Source organism: Pongo pygmaeus, chromosome 4, assembly GCF_028885625.2.
Source record: "Pongo pygmaeus isolate AG05252 chromosome 4, NHGRI_mPonPyg2-v2.0_pri, whole genome shotgun sequence".
Taxonomy (NCBI): Eukaryota; Metazoa; Chordata; class Mammalia; order Primates; family Hominidae; genus Pongo; species Pongo pygmaeus.
In genome coordinates, this window is record NC_072377.2 from 176,887,980 (window position 1) to 176,901,802 (window position 13,823).

The following is a 13,823-nucleotide window of genomic DNA, read 5'->3' on the forward strand; positions in this document are numbered from 1 at the left end:
CAATACCATCATAATTTGTAGTGACTCTACAGTTTACTGCAAGTGGACAAGATTTTATAAATGATGTAGACACTGAAATATAATATCTACAATAGCAAAGCCTGCTTTTAATTTCTGACCTAATGGAACCTGAGTTATTTTTAAAGTGATTAGTGATCAAGGATTGGTGCAGAATAGGGCAAAAAAAAGGTTTCCAACCACTGGTCTAGATAATCTCTTCAAAGCGTACTTCTGCTCTACTATTCTGTCTTATTAAGTCAAATGGATGTGCCACAATTAAGAGAATTCTTTAGAAAACACATCTAGTGTAAATGAATTCCAAGCCCACAGCCAGACTATGCTTTGACAAAGTTGTTATAAACCATTCTTAACTATTCCTTAAAGGAAAACTACCAGTATTATTGCAGCACTATTCACAATAGCAAAGACTTGGAACCAACCCAAATGTCCAACAATGATAGACTGGATTAAGAAAATGGAATACTATGCAGCCATAAAAAATGATGAGTTCATGTCCTTTGTAGGGACATGGATGAAGCTGGAAACCATCATTCTCAGCAAACTATCGCAAGGACAAAAAACCAAACACCGCATGTTCTCACTCATAGGTGGGAATTGAACAATGAGAACACATGGACACAGGAAGGGGAACATCACACAGCGGGGCCTGTTGTGGGGTTGGGGGAGGCGGGAGGGATAGCATTAGGAGATATACCTAATGTTAAATGAAGAGTTAATGGGTGCAGCACACCAACATGGCACATGTATACATATGTAACAAACCTGCACGTTGTGCACATGTACCGTAAAACTTAAAGTATAATAAAAAATAATAATAAAATAAAATGATAAATTGATAGAAAAAAAAGAAAAACTACCAGTATTAAATAGTAGCATATGTCACACTTTCTAGAGTATATTGGTAGCCACAGGTTAGGGCTATCAAGTATACATAAAAATAGAGTTCTGTGGGCCAGGAGCAGTGGCTTACACCTGTAATCTCAGCACTTTGGTAGGCCGAGGCAGGAGGATCATTTGAGGTCAAGAGTTTGAGACCAGCCTGGCCAGCATAGCGAAACCTCATCTCTACTAAAAACACAAAAAATTAGCCAGGCCTGGTGGCAGGCACCTGTAGTCCCAGCTACTCAGGAGGCTGAGGGAAGAGAATCGCTCACTTGAACCCAGGAGGTAGAGGTTGCAGTGAGCCGAAATCATGCCACTGCACTCCAGCCAGGGCGACAGAGCGAGACTGTCTCAAAAAATAAGAAAAAAAAAAATTAAAAATAGAGTTTCGTGGTCAAATAAGTTTTGGAACTTGGGAAATACTGAGTGTCTGTCTGTATTGTAGGCATTCTCAGAGCCTTTATATGCTACTGTATCCTGTGAATTTCTAAGCTGGAGACACAGCATGCAGTGTTATCTAAACTTCCTTGGAGGGCATTATTCTCTGCCTAGAATGCCTGCTAACATCCTCTAGATTCACATCCACAGAATATCTTTTGGCAAACACTGCCATACGTATAGGAAACCAACAGAACAGTTTCTTATATTCTATAATTCAGAGTGCGTTTGACCTAGGTAGCTGAATTACTAAAATTCCACTATTTCACTTTTTAAAAAACAAACAAAAAATAAAAACTTAAAAAAAAAAAAGCAGAAAAGCTTTATTTCACCCAAAGTAGAACAATAACAGAAAACAGTGCCAAGATGGAGAAAGCCCACTACAACCTATCTCTTCAGTTGATTATAACTAAAAACTTCTGATAAGAACTCTGAAAAGTAAGGGGAAAGAGGGGACAACAGGTAGATGTGGCAAGGGGTCAAAATGTGAACAAACAATCTGCATGGGGGTGAATTTGCCATTATTTTTCTTTGTTGTTTTCTGTTTTCTTTCTTTTTTTTTATTTTTTATGGAGACAGAGTCTTGCTCTGAATTGCAGTGGTGTGATCCTGGCTCACTGCAACCTCTACCTCCTGGGTTCAAGCAATTCTCATGCCTCAGCCTCTCGAGTAGCTGGGATTACAGGTGCCCACCACAACGCCCAGCTAATTTTTTGCATTTTTAGTAGAGACGGGGTTTCACCATGTTGGCCAGGCTGGTCTTGAACTCCTGGCCTCAAGTGGTCCACCCGCCTCAGCCTCCCAAAGTGCTGGGATTACAGGCATGAGCCACCATCCCCGGCTTTTTCTCTTTTCTTCCTATTGTGGCTTTTGCTCAAAGGCAGGCCCTGACCAGGAAGCTATACAGTGAAATAGCAAAACATGCAGCTAAAATTCTGAAAGAAATCCCTCTTTCTAGGCAGAGAGGCTGGAAAAAAGAGATCCCTAGGGGTTTCTTTTCTCTCTTCTCTCACAGGGCTCATGGCTCCAGTCATGACAACACATTGCAGAACAATGGAAAAGATAAAAAAATTCCAAGAGTGACCCAATTTTTCTGGCCAGAGGAAAAGGAAAAAAGTGTCCTTATGGGCTGAAGAGACTTAGGGAAATCCAAGAGGAAAGAACTGGAAATAAAAGAACCCAAACAACACATGACTTGGGCTTACCCTTGAGCTGTATATGCACAGAACAGACTGAACCAGCACAGCAAAGGCTGCCTCAATGAGCTGATATTTAAAGCATTGCTGAAGCCTCAGATTAACCTCTAAGTAGTGAAAGCCCATGACAGACCCAAAGTGGCATATGGCAAAGGCTCTGAACAGTGCAAAAGAGATTAGAGCCATCCCCCCAACCCCTCTGATGATGTCATGACAGAACTTGTGTTCTGAACCCAACTAAGTTGACTAACTGCTTAAAAACACACTTACCCAAAAACATTGTCCAGAGGATTATAACAGGACCCACAGTCTTTACAACATAATATCCACAATGCCCAAAATACTAGTTTAAATTACCTGGCATACAAAAATCAAGAAAGATGAATAATCTCAGGGGACTGGACAATCAACAGATGTCAAGCTGGAGGTTACCCAGATGCTGACATGGTTAAAGATGTTAAGCACCTACTCTAACTGTACTCCACAGGATAAAGATAAACGTGTTTGAGGTAAATAAAAAAGAGAGAATTCTCAGCAGAGAAATAGAAACTGTAAAATATCATACCTGAAATTAAAAACTCACTTGATGGGGCGGAGGGTAACAGGAGAATAGAGATGAAGAGATGAAAAATTCAGTCAACTTGAAGATAGGCCAATAGAAATTATCCAGAAATGGGACGAACAAAGATTGAAAACAATGTGGAACAATATCAAAAGATCTAGTATTTATTTATGTGATTAGAGTCTCAGAAGGAAAGGAGAAATTGGTACAGAAAAAAATATTTGAAAAAATAATGGCTGAAGACTTCTGAAATGTAATGAATGAAAGACGTAAATTTACAGATTCACGAAGCTCAGAGAAAGGCTTCTTGGATATAATATCGAAAGCATGATCCATAAAAGAAGAAACTGGTAAGTTGCACTTCATCAAAATTAAAATCTTCTGTCAAGTACAGTGGCTCACGCCTGTAATCTCAGCACTTTGGGAGGCCAAGGTAGGCAGATCACCCGAGGCCAGGAGTTCCAGACCAGCCTGGTCAACATGATGAAACCCCGTCTCCACTAAAAATACAAAAATTAGCTGGGCGTGGTGGCTCACGCCTGTAGTCCCAGCTATTTGGGAGGCTAAGGCACAAGTATTGCTTGAACCCAGGAGGTGGAGGTTGCAGTGAGCCGAGATCATGCCACTGCACTCCAGCCTGGGTGACAGAGTGAGACTCCATCTCAAAAAAAAAAAAAAAAAAATTAAAATCTTTTGCTCCGTTAAAGAGATCATTAAGAAAATGAGAAAATGAAAAGACGGCCAGGCGTGGTGGTTTACACGCCTGTAATCGGGGCACTCTGGGAGGCCAGGACAGGTGGATCACCTGAAGTCGAGAGTTTGAGACCAGCCTGGCCAACATGGAGAAACCCTGTCTCTAATAAAAATACAAAAAAGTAGCCGGGCCGGGCATGGTAGCTCATGCCTATAATCCCAGCTACTCGGGAGGCTAAGGCAGGATAATTGCTCAAATGCGGGAGGCGGAGGTCGCAGTGAGCTGAGATCGTGCTATTGCACTCTAGCCCAGGCAAGGGTAAAACTCCATCTCAAAAAAAAATTTTTTTTAATAAAAAGAAAATGAAAAGACAACTAATTGGGAAAAATATATGCAAAACATATCTAGCAAAGGACGTATCTAGACTACATAAAGAACTCTAAAAACTCAGTAATAAAAAAACAAAGAACCCATTTTAAAAATGGGTAAAAGATCTGAAAAGAAACTTCACCAGAGAATACAGAAATGGCAGGTAAGCACATAAAAAGATGCTCACTATCATCACTGGGGAAATGTGAATTTAAAGCAAAATGAGGTATGTTCACATACCTATTAGAATGGCTAATATAAAAAAAAACCTGAGATGATCAAGGGCTGACAAGGATACAGAACAAAAGCAACTCTCAGGCCGGGTGTGGTGGCTGCTCACGCCCGTAATCCCAGCACTTTGGGGCAGGCGCATCACTTGAGGTCAGGAGCTCAAGACCAGCCTGAGCAACATGGCAAAACACCATCTCTACTAAAAACAAAAAAATTAGCTGGGAGTGGTGCCACATGTCTGTAGTCCCAGCTACTCAGGAGGCTGAGGTAGGATGGCAGGAGAATTCCTTGAACCCAGGAGGCAGGTGACAGAGAGAGACTCCGTCTCAAAAAAAAACAACTCTCATCACTGTTGATGGGAATGTGAAATGGTACAGGCACTTTGGAGAACAGCTGGGCAGTTTCTTAGCAGGTGAAACATACACTTACCATATGAGCCAGTAACCCCACTCCTCAGTTTTCACCCAATGAACTAAAAACTTATGTTCCCCAAAAAACCTACAGGTATATAATTATGGTGGCTTTATTCATAATTGTCAGAAACTGGAAACAACACAAACATCCTTCAACAGGTGAATGGGTAAGCACAGGAAAGAGGCAGAAAAGCCCAGGATAAGAAACAGGCAGGACAAGGGAATTGGGGGAATGAGAGAGCTGCTCCATATCGTGATTTTTGTAACAGTTATACATGTCTGTGTGTTTATCAAAACCCACAGAATTATACAACAAAAGAGCAAACTTCCCTGTTTGTAAGTTATAGTGTTTTTTACAAAGTTTAAAAAACTCAATGTTTTCTTAAATATGAGGACATAAGATACAAACAATGTAAAATAAAATCAGATCGGATCAGCCATCAAACAGATTAAACATGGAGAAATAATCCAGTTTATCTACTACTGAAAAGTTAATGAAAACAATATAAGTTGCTCTATCATTCTGTGGTATTATTATTTGAGTCCTTCTCAGGAACCATAAAAGGTAACAGCTTTGGTTTATAAACTACCAATCCCAGCTGGCAAAGTAATCAAGAGCCCTGTGATACTGGGATATTTTCTATTTACACCTAATACAGAATATAGAATGTGAATGTGCCTAGAGAAGGATAAGAAGTGAGACAATCCAGGGTCTTGTATTAGTTTCGGGGAAATGCTCTGGCTCTAGTTCTTTAGAACTACACTGAGAGCTGCCAAGATTGAGTGGAAGAGATAAAAACCAATCTAGAGTAAATGGAAAGATTGTCACATCTAGTGTCTAACACATAGCCATGATTCTAAAAATAATACATTAAAAATTCAGTCATTCACCTTAATAGAATTATCTCGTAGGCCACTGATAATTTTTTCATCGTCGTACTGTAAACAGTAGACACCTTTACTATTTTCAGAGCGGCACTGAATCCTCTGCAAGTTGTGTCGTCCACACCGCCAGTTAGATTCTATAGTCTAGGGAAAAAAGGAGGCAAGAGATGAGTTTTTGTGCATCAACTTATTCTATTAGGTTTCAGACTTTGGTGTTGCTTCCAGAAACAGCATACCACCGATACCCCGATCTTGGTTTGCATAACTGTCTGTGGATAGGATCATGCTCTTTTCCAAGTAAGACATTAACCCAACAATGTTTTTTCTTAAACTTACCCTGCCCATTTGGCAACTGTCATAGGATTTCCAATGAGTTTTGGACTGGGCTTGAAAAAACTGGCCTAGACAGAATTCAGTATGTTTAAAGAATGCCGTTTGCACCCAAAACATGCAAATAAATAGTAACTCATCGGGTCGCTCCCTAATGCCAATTAAAAAACCATCATTAAGCATATATTGACAATCTACATATCCAAACAAAGCATTGTCTTGATCACTGAGGAAAGATAGTGAGCAACTACTATAAGCCAACTACATAGGAAGAATTTTATTTATCATTTTTAACCTTCCTAATGTTTCTGTAGAGTAAAAATGGTGCATTTTAGCCCTGGATTCTTATTCCTCTTATCATTCATGCAACATTTGCTGAGACGTTAATATATTCCACGTACTGTGCTAGGCACTGAGGATAAAAAGATCAACAGGAGACATACTGCATTCAGGGAGGCAACACTCCAATATCTAGGCCCATGGTGTCTGGATCCAGAGAGACACTAAACTAAGTTTATTTGGTTAAATGATCCATACAATAACCTTGGAAGGAAGGAAGTACTTATTATTTCCTTTTTACAAACAAGAAAACAGAGTTTAATTTGCCTGCAGCCACAAAATCAGTAATCGGACTAGCTAGAAATCACACTCAGTTCTTTCTGACTCCAAACCCATGCTTTTGCTACTAACATATTCAATGCCTACAAAGCAGGATGGGCCTGCCTCTTGAGGCAGTGCACACAGAACGTAAGATCAGTAACAATTCCAAAAGTGCCAATGAGTGATAAAAATTCTAAGTGCTGCAGGACTTAAGGGAGATAATGAGCTCTATAGCCTGAGACACTGGGACAAGTTTAGTGAAGAAGTAGGTCATACCCAGAGCACCAGAAGACCTAAACTCTGATAGTAGATATAAGTGATTTTTTTAAGGCTCAAAAGATACAATGTCTCTACTAAGAGTAACTAAAGTCTGAATTCCTGATCCTTGAAATTAGGGGACAACAAGGATTTCAATAACCTGTTACACTTCAGTTCAGGATATAGTTTCTCTCTGAGTAGCTAATTATTTCTGTACAGCTAAAAGTCTAATTATTTGCTTTGTTGACGAAAGGAGTACTTAATTACTGGCTCTGCTGACATCTAACAAACTGTATTTCTTATTTTGAAGATAGTATCCTTCTGTGCACTCTAAAATGTTAAAATTTACTGAAAGCTATGTGCCAGACACTATGCTTTTCTAACACTATACCACTCACTTTATATGTTTTGTAGCTAATTTAATCATAACTCTGAAGCAGGAATCATTGTTCGCATTTTATAGAAAAGGAAATGGAGGGCTGGAGATATCGATACACGTATACTTAAAAAGTGATTATTTCCATCATTTGTGGCCCCAGTGCTCAGCAAGAGTCCTGGAAATACGGTATCTTCCCTCAAGGAGCTCCCATACACATCCGTGAGGGCAGGATGGCATATTTCCCATGCTCAGGAGATGCAAGGAGGTGCCATGGAGATGCCAGGAGAGGGGAAGTACTCATTTGTCCATCTGCCACCAAATCAGAACTTCCTAGCCTGGGTCATCATCTCTAGTGACTTGGTAAAATATACAAAAGCACACTTCAAAACCAAAAAGAAAAAAAAAAAAAAACTAACCCAACCATCTCTGCTACCTCTATCAAAGTAGACAACAGATCTGTCCGGATAAGCAACTTTTTAAAAAGAGGTCCAGAATACAGGCATTTCTTAAGCAGAACTCAACGCATGGAATCATTTAGAGAAACAACGTATTTTTAGATAGTGACTGTGCCATCTCAGCATGCTAAGCACTCCAGGAAAATGCTGATTTAGTAGGCAGATGTACTGGTAACAAGTCTAATTTGTGGCCAGTGACTCTTGGCAGTAGTTACCAATGTTCACGTTACACCCTCTGGGAGCCCACAGAGTTGCTACAGAATGTATGATGTCATATGAACCCAAAGTATTACAGAGATGAATACATAATATGTCTTTACATATATGTCAGGTGTTATCAAGCTGTTCTTAGGTTTAAGAGGTATACAATTGCTTTAAAATGACACTGAAGCAGTAAGTAGCTTTGTTATGCTCTATATTTCAATGACTAGAAAAAGCACATTTACTACCGCATGAGAGTCTGAGGGGGAAACAATTATTTTAATTTAAAAGAGGGGGTGGGGGGAATCTCTATACCAAAAAGAATTTCCTCCATGCTCTCCCGCTGCTCTAAAATGTTTCCTAGAAGTGGGTGATGTGGTTACGATCTTTAACTGTACCCAAAACCCTGAAGACGCAGCAGAGAAGACTATACAGAGGAGCCAGGGTCTGGTACATACTCAGCCTGTGATACATCAGTCCCCTGAGATGTCTGGACAGAGGACGACAACAACATTAAAGGGTGGGCTATACCCTCTATCCCCAACCCTCAAGTAAGAGCTAGGGAACAGGACCTCTCAAAAGCTCTGCTAGATACCAGACTTTCATTCTAAGTTGAACAGAAGTTAGCAAATGGCTTAGCTTCTCAATACTTATAAAAAGCCTACTTTTCTCAAATAAGTTTCTGCATTTTAAAAGAAATAGTTTGTCAACCAATTCTTGATGTGTCATTTTACAAAGTCCTCGCCTAGGCCTGTTTTAGAATCATTAGTTTCTTGAATCCCAAAGTGTAGCTTGCTTTGAAAAGCCACGAAAGAGACACGGAGCCAGATCAGGGAGTTGATTGCTTTGCTGCACACCAACCCTGGGTAAATCCTCTTCTCAATTCCCAAGGCCACCTGCACAAGAAAGTAGCACTTCCTGTCAACTATGCCGGCCTAAAAAACTACCCCCATGATGTCTGACAACCTTGACTCTTACTTGAATGCTTATAAGCCAGGTCTTTTTTTTTAGAAAAACCAGACCTTTAAAACTGGCAGGTAGCCCACTGTGGTAGAAAATACCTAGGTCAAGTAGTAACTTTGGCAAAGGACTCGCTGCTGTAAAGATGGGAAGAGTAATATCTACTCCCTCAAAACCACTGTAAGGTTCAAATGAGATTATGTATGTAACTTCTCATTATGGTGCCAGCAAATGGTAGCAGTTATGTTCTTCTTCAGTTGTTGAAAACATTAACCAAAAAAAAGTGGGCGGCAACAAATACACATATTCTCACAAAGTTGCCAGAAATTGTTGTCTCAGTCTAGCCTGATATTTAATGCTAATAAGCCTGAGCCTTCCCTAACCATTCCCAGGAAGAGGCTCAGCTTTCAAATGGAATCCAACCATTACCTTAATGCCAGCAGCAGGAAGAGAGGTCATACACAGGTGCACTCTTTATGTGGATACCTATCATTTCACTTAGCCATCATGTGGTATGGCTACTGTACAGGAATATTTCATGTTTTTGAGAACTTGTAAAATCCCCTTACCCTGCGCAAATTTTCAAAATACTGGGAAAGTAGCCATGATACACAGAGTATACAGCGGCATTTAAATTGGCAATAGAGTGAAAACAGATGTCTGAGTATGGAGGAATAACATTATTTTTAGAAGCCTAAACACAACTGGGTGGGTGGGCAAGTTTTGACATTTTCTGGTCAGGACAATGTTAATATCAGGTTTGCAAACCACAAAAAAGCTCCCCACTTTCCCTGAATAAAATGTGGCTTATTAAAAGGTGTGATACAATACACCATCATTTTCCCAGTGGTCTGTCCAAGAAGAGCACTCCAAAGGCGTTAATGCAATGAATGAAGAGAGGAAGAAGGTAGATTACTTGGAGGAGTTTGTCACTACTCAAATGGCAAAAGAGAAAAATCCAAGTTCAGAATACCAGAACTCTAGGGCTGTTGTAACAACTCCCATCTCTCTGTTAATAGACAATTGAGGGCACGCTAGAGTGAAAGCAGCATGGGCTTTGAAGTAAGAATCTCAGCTTTGACAATTTGAGGATTAAATTAAATCACTTGTAGCAAAGTATCTAGCAGTCAGCCCACCATTAATGGTAACAACAATAATAATAACAGCAATAACTAAGACTCTAGACAGCAAAGGAGAATATGGCTGCTTCTTTTAGGAGTGAGCCTCAGGTTTTCTAGGAATTCTTTCTCAATTCAGAGGCCCTCTAAACCCTCTCTATGTGTGGCAAGAACACCCAGGCGAGATGAGCCTTTGCAGAAAGCTTACAATACTTTTATTTATTCTCCCCAGACTCCATTTCTCACATCCTCATTTCCTGAATAACAGGAGTTGGCCGCACTAAGCCAGGTTCTCTATTTTCCCTTAAAATTAAGCCAGTTTTCGGTGGGTCAATGTAGAAGGGCAGATTCAGAGATGAACATTTCCTTTCTCCTCATCAGAGCCAAATCTGGGAACATACAGATTACAGGAGCTGGCACATAAGCCAAGCTGTCGAGGTGGAGGAAGAAGGAAAAAAAGAAAAAGGTGTTGTGAACTGGCAACCTTGCAAAGTCTAAGGGAAACAACACAAGAGACTCTGAAGCTATGTACAGGCAACTGGGGAAGGAGCGGGGACATAAACAGCCACTTGACATTCCAAGTGTCATTTATCTTTCTGCAGTGTGCTTAAAACCCTATTACTTTCCTATAACTGGACTAAAACAGGGCCCCACTAATCAGATCTTAACTCATACCCTTTTTTCAACAAACAGTCAAGGACACTGAGTATTCACACAATTAGAGAAAGAGGCAAAGACAACCTTGAAATTCAGCAGGCATAAAACATGCCTCTTTCTCCCTCACTTCCTGAATTTTCCACTCTGAAAATGACAAACAACAACTCTCAGCCTGGATAGAGCTAGACAGACCTCAGTTAAAAGCCCATCCCATCTCTTCTACTTAACTATGCAGCAAGTCCTAAAACTCCTTTTAGTCTCAGTTTCCCCTTATTATAAAGATAATAACATGCACCTTGTTGTAAGAATAAAAAACAATAATCTGTGTAAATCACCCAACATGGTTTGATATATGCAAGGACTCGAAGTGGGTATTTGTAATTATTATAGTCTGCTTGTGAGGATTTCATACCAGTCATATGGACAGAGCCAAGCCCATGAGAGTCTCTCATTTGACCCATGGATCACTGGAAGAACTCTCTACATCTAACTCTATATATTCTGTTTTATTCCAGACAGAACAAAACACACTCCCAAAATGGGAGTAAAAAAATCTATTTTGAGGTGGTAGCAGTGGTCTATTGTTAAAAACTCGTATTAAGGGTAGAAGGGTATATGGTTGATCACAGACTCTCAATTACCCACTAGCTGTGTGATCCTGACTAAACTGTTTAAACTTTTTAACCTTCTAAGGTTTCCTCAAATTTAAATAAGTACTTGGCCTACCTTTCAGGTTTTGTCCAAAATGTTAAAAGAGAAAATGCATTATAAAGTAGTTAACAAAGTATCTGGCATAAGTAAATGCTATTAGTGGTACACTACTTTTATGATTATTACTAGTAGCGCATATATCAAAGTATAAACACCATCCCTTACATCAAGAGGTCTAGCCCACAAAAATCTGGAGAAGACTTTTGTGGCCAACCAGTGGGTTTTTCCAAACCACACTTTAAGAACCACTGAGTAGACCACCATGATGTAGAGGCGGTGTCGCACAGGGTTTTCCCACAGAGCTGTTTCCCCTCACACCTGCCTCCTCTCCTGCTTTAAACTATCATTTCAGCCTGAAGAAGTGATGATGGCAGGTGGTGGCACATACTGTCATGCCACGGAATACTGAATTCACATTGTGAATTCTAAGCAGTCATGAGGATTCAATAAAATAATCTATGTTGCCACATCTTCAACCTGATCAGAGTTCTTCCAAGGTTCCTGTTTGTTCATAATTAACTTTAAACATCATTCTTTTCAAAGAATTTTTTTGATAAAATTATTCAAAGAAGTCTGGAAATAACTTTGTAAATAGTTGCCCCTCATCAACGGAAAAAAAAAACAGAGGGTAATGTAGTTTATAAGATGTGTACATAAGAAATGCCTTAGTACAACTACCTGGGATAAGAGACAGCCCCATCTCCCCTACAATACACACACATCAACATAAGATTAAAGTTAACACCATGTCTCAGCCACTAGCACTGCAGGGGCAACTTATTCTAAGTTTGGAACTGCCAATGGTCAATTAATTCTTAAACTTTATGATTTATCTAGTGAAAGTTTTTATTTAACCTCCTTAAAGGGTTACTTTATAGATCATTTCAGAGAGGAGAATATTCAAGACAGTTTGTGCTTTAAATAATGATATTCCAGTCACATTCAGATTTAAAATTAATGGAATGATTCCATTATTCACATCTGCCTGGAAGGGGGGAGGGGTCCGAAAAAGCACATGTTTCTCCGTTAATGAATTCTGGCACAATAACTTTTATGTCTATCACCTGGGGGAGAGGATTACTTCACATTTGGGAAACTGAGTACAACTTTATGGGTGATATTGCATTGCCTAGCAAAGGCTAAACTTTTCTGCCAAGGAGGAAACAGTGAAGTAACCAAGACCTGCCAAGAACACATGTGAAAGAGTTAATGAGAAATGCCTGTGCATGTCTTTCCTGGTTCAAGGAAAAAGGCTAAAATAGTAAAACTGAACTAATTAGAACACATGAACGATATCAAACATCTCCAATGTTTCTCATCAAGTTTACAGAGTTTTACTGGTCTAGTGAAGTTACGCTCAAATCCAAAATGGTCCAGGAGCATAATTTGCCCTATAAAATCCACTTAACTATTGCTTAGAATGATATGAGTCATGTTTATGAAAAACTATGAGTAATGTACAGAGAAAACTTGAAATGTGCCTTCTCTAGTTCTCTAGAGATGGCTCAAAAATGTAAAACGATGCTTACTTTAAAAAACGGGGCCTTGGATTTTGGAAAATTTATCAGATTAGAATAAAAAGGTGATTTTAGATTAAGGTTTGAATTAACTGGCAGCCTTGCAGAAGCATTTCATGTTTTAGAAAAGTTAGATATTCTTTGCAAAAGACATTATTTTCTCTGAAGAATAGCTGCAGATTATATACATGACACATTTACTCCAAAAGCTCAACTTTTAAAACAAATTATTAGTTCTACGATTTTAGAACAAAAGAACACTCTAAGGCAACATAAAAAGTTGAGAACAAGAAACAAAGAGCCCATAAAACAGATAAATCATAAAGTTACCTCTATATCCTGGATAATCTTTGGGTATAATGACCTATAAAATGAATTTGGAGGGCCATCTGTGGGTCTGTTTTTAAACAGGTACTGATCCCTAGCAAATAAAAACAAACAGATATTACATTTTTGCACATAAAAGGGTGAATTTTATCTAAACATCGTGCTGACAAAGATATATCTTTCATGTCTTTTAACTTGCATTGAGTTTTAACAGTTCAAAAGCAGGATTTCTGACAAATTTACATGTTACAGACAAGTTTAGCTCAATTCACAGCTCTCTAACAAAATCCTGATCTTGTTTTCTGAGTACTAATATATAACAATCTAGCCTTTCATTCCATAGAGTTTAATAAAAAGTGCTAATGTAGCTTTGTGAAAAATCTAACTTAGTACACATCAAACTTCCTCCCATAAGGAAAATACAGCCCTATATGCACCTCTGTCTGTAGCTCTCTCTTTCTCTTTGCTAACTGGGCCATACAGCATAGAGCTAGCTGTAAAGCTGCATCAGAGTTACCAGTTTTCTCTGAAAAATCCTATCACTGTTATTACTTCCTCAACCAGCAGTAATAACAAACAACAAAATGGCACTACCTGACTTTCTCATATTTTTGTCATA

General features: G+C 39.2%; 1 protein-coding gene across 7 annotated transcripts in view; it reads right to left on the reverse strand.

Moving 5' to 3' along the window:
- FBXW11 (F-box and WD repeat domain containing 11) overlaps positions 1-13,823 on the reverse strand; it is a 148,052-nt gene that overhangs the window by 24,277 nt on the left and 109,952 nt on the right. For all 7 annotated transcript variants that reach the window (XM_054488686.2, XM_054488684.2, XM_054488681.2 and 4 more), the window contains 2 exons: positions 13,208-13,298; positions 5,698-5,835 (listed from right to left, as the gene is read on the reverse strand). In XM_054488686.2, the coding sequence (XP_054344661.1) occupies positions 5,698-5,835; positions 13,208-13,298 (229 nt within the window). The remainder of the gene's footprint in view (positions 1-5,697; positions 5,836-13,207; positions 13,299-13,823) is intronic.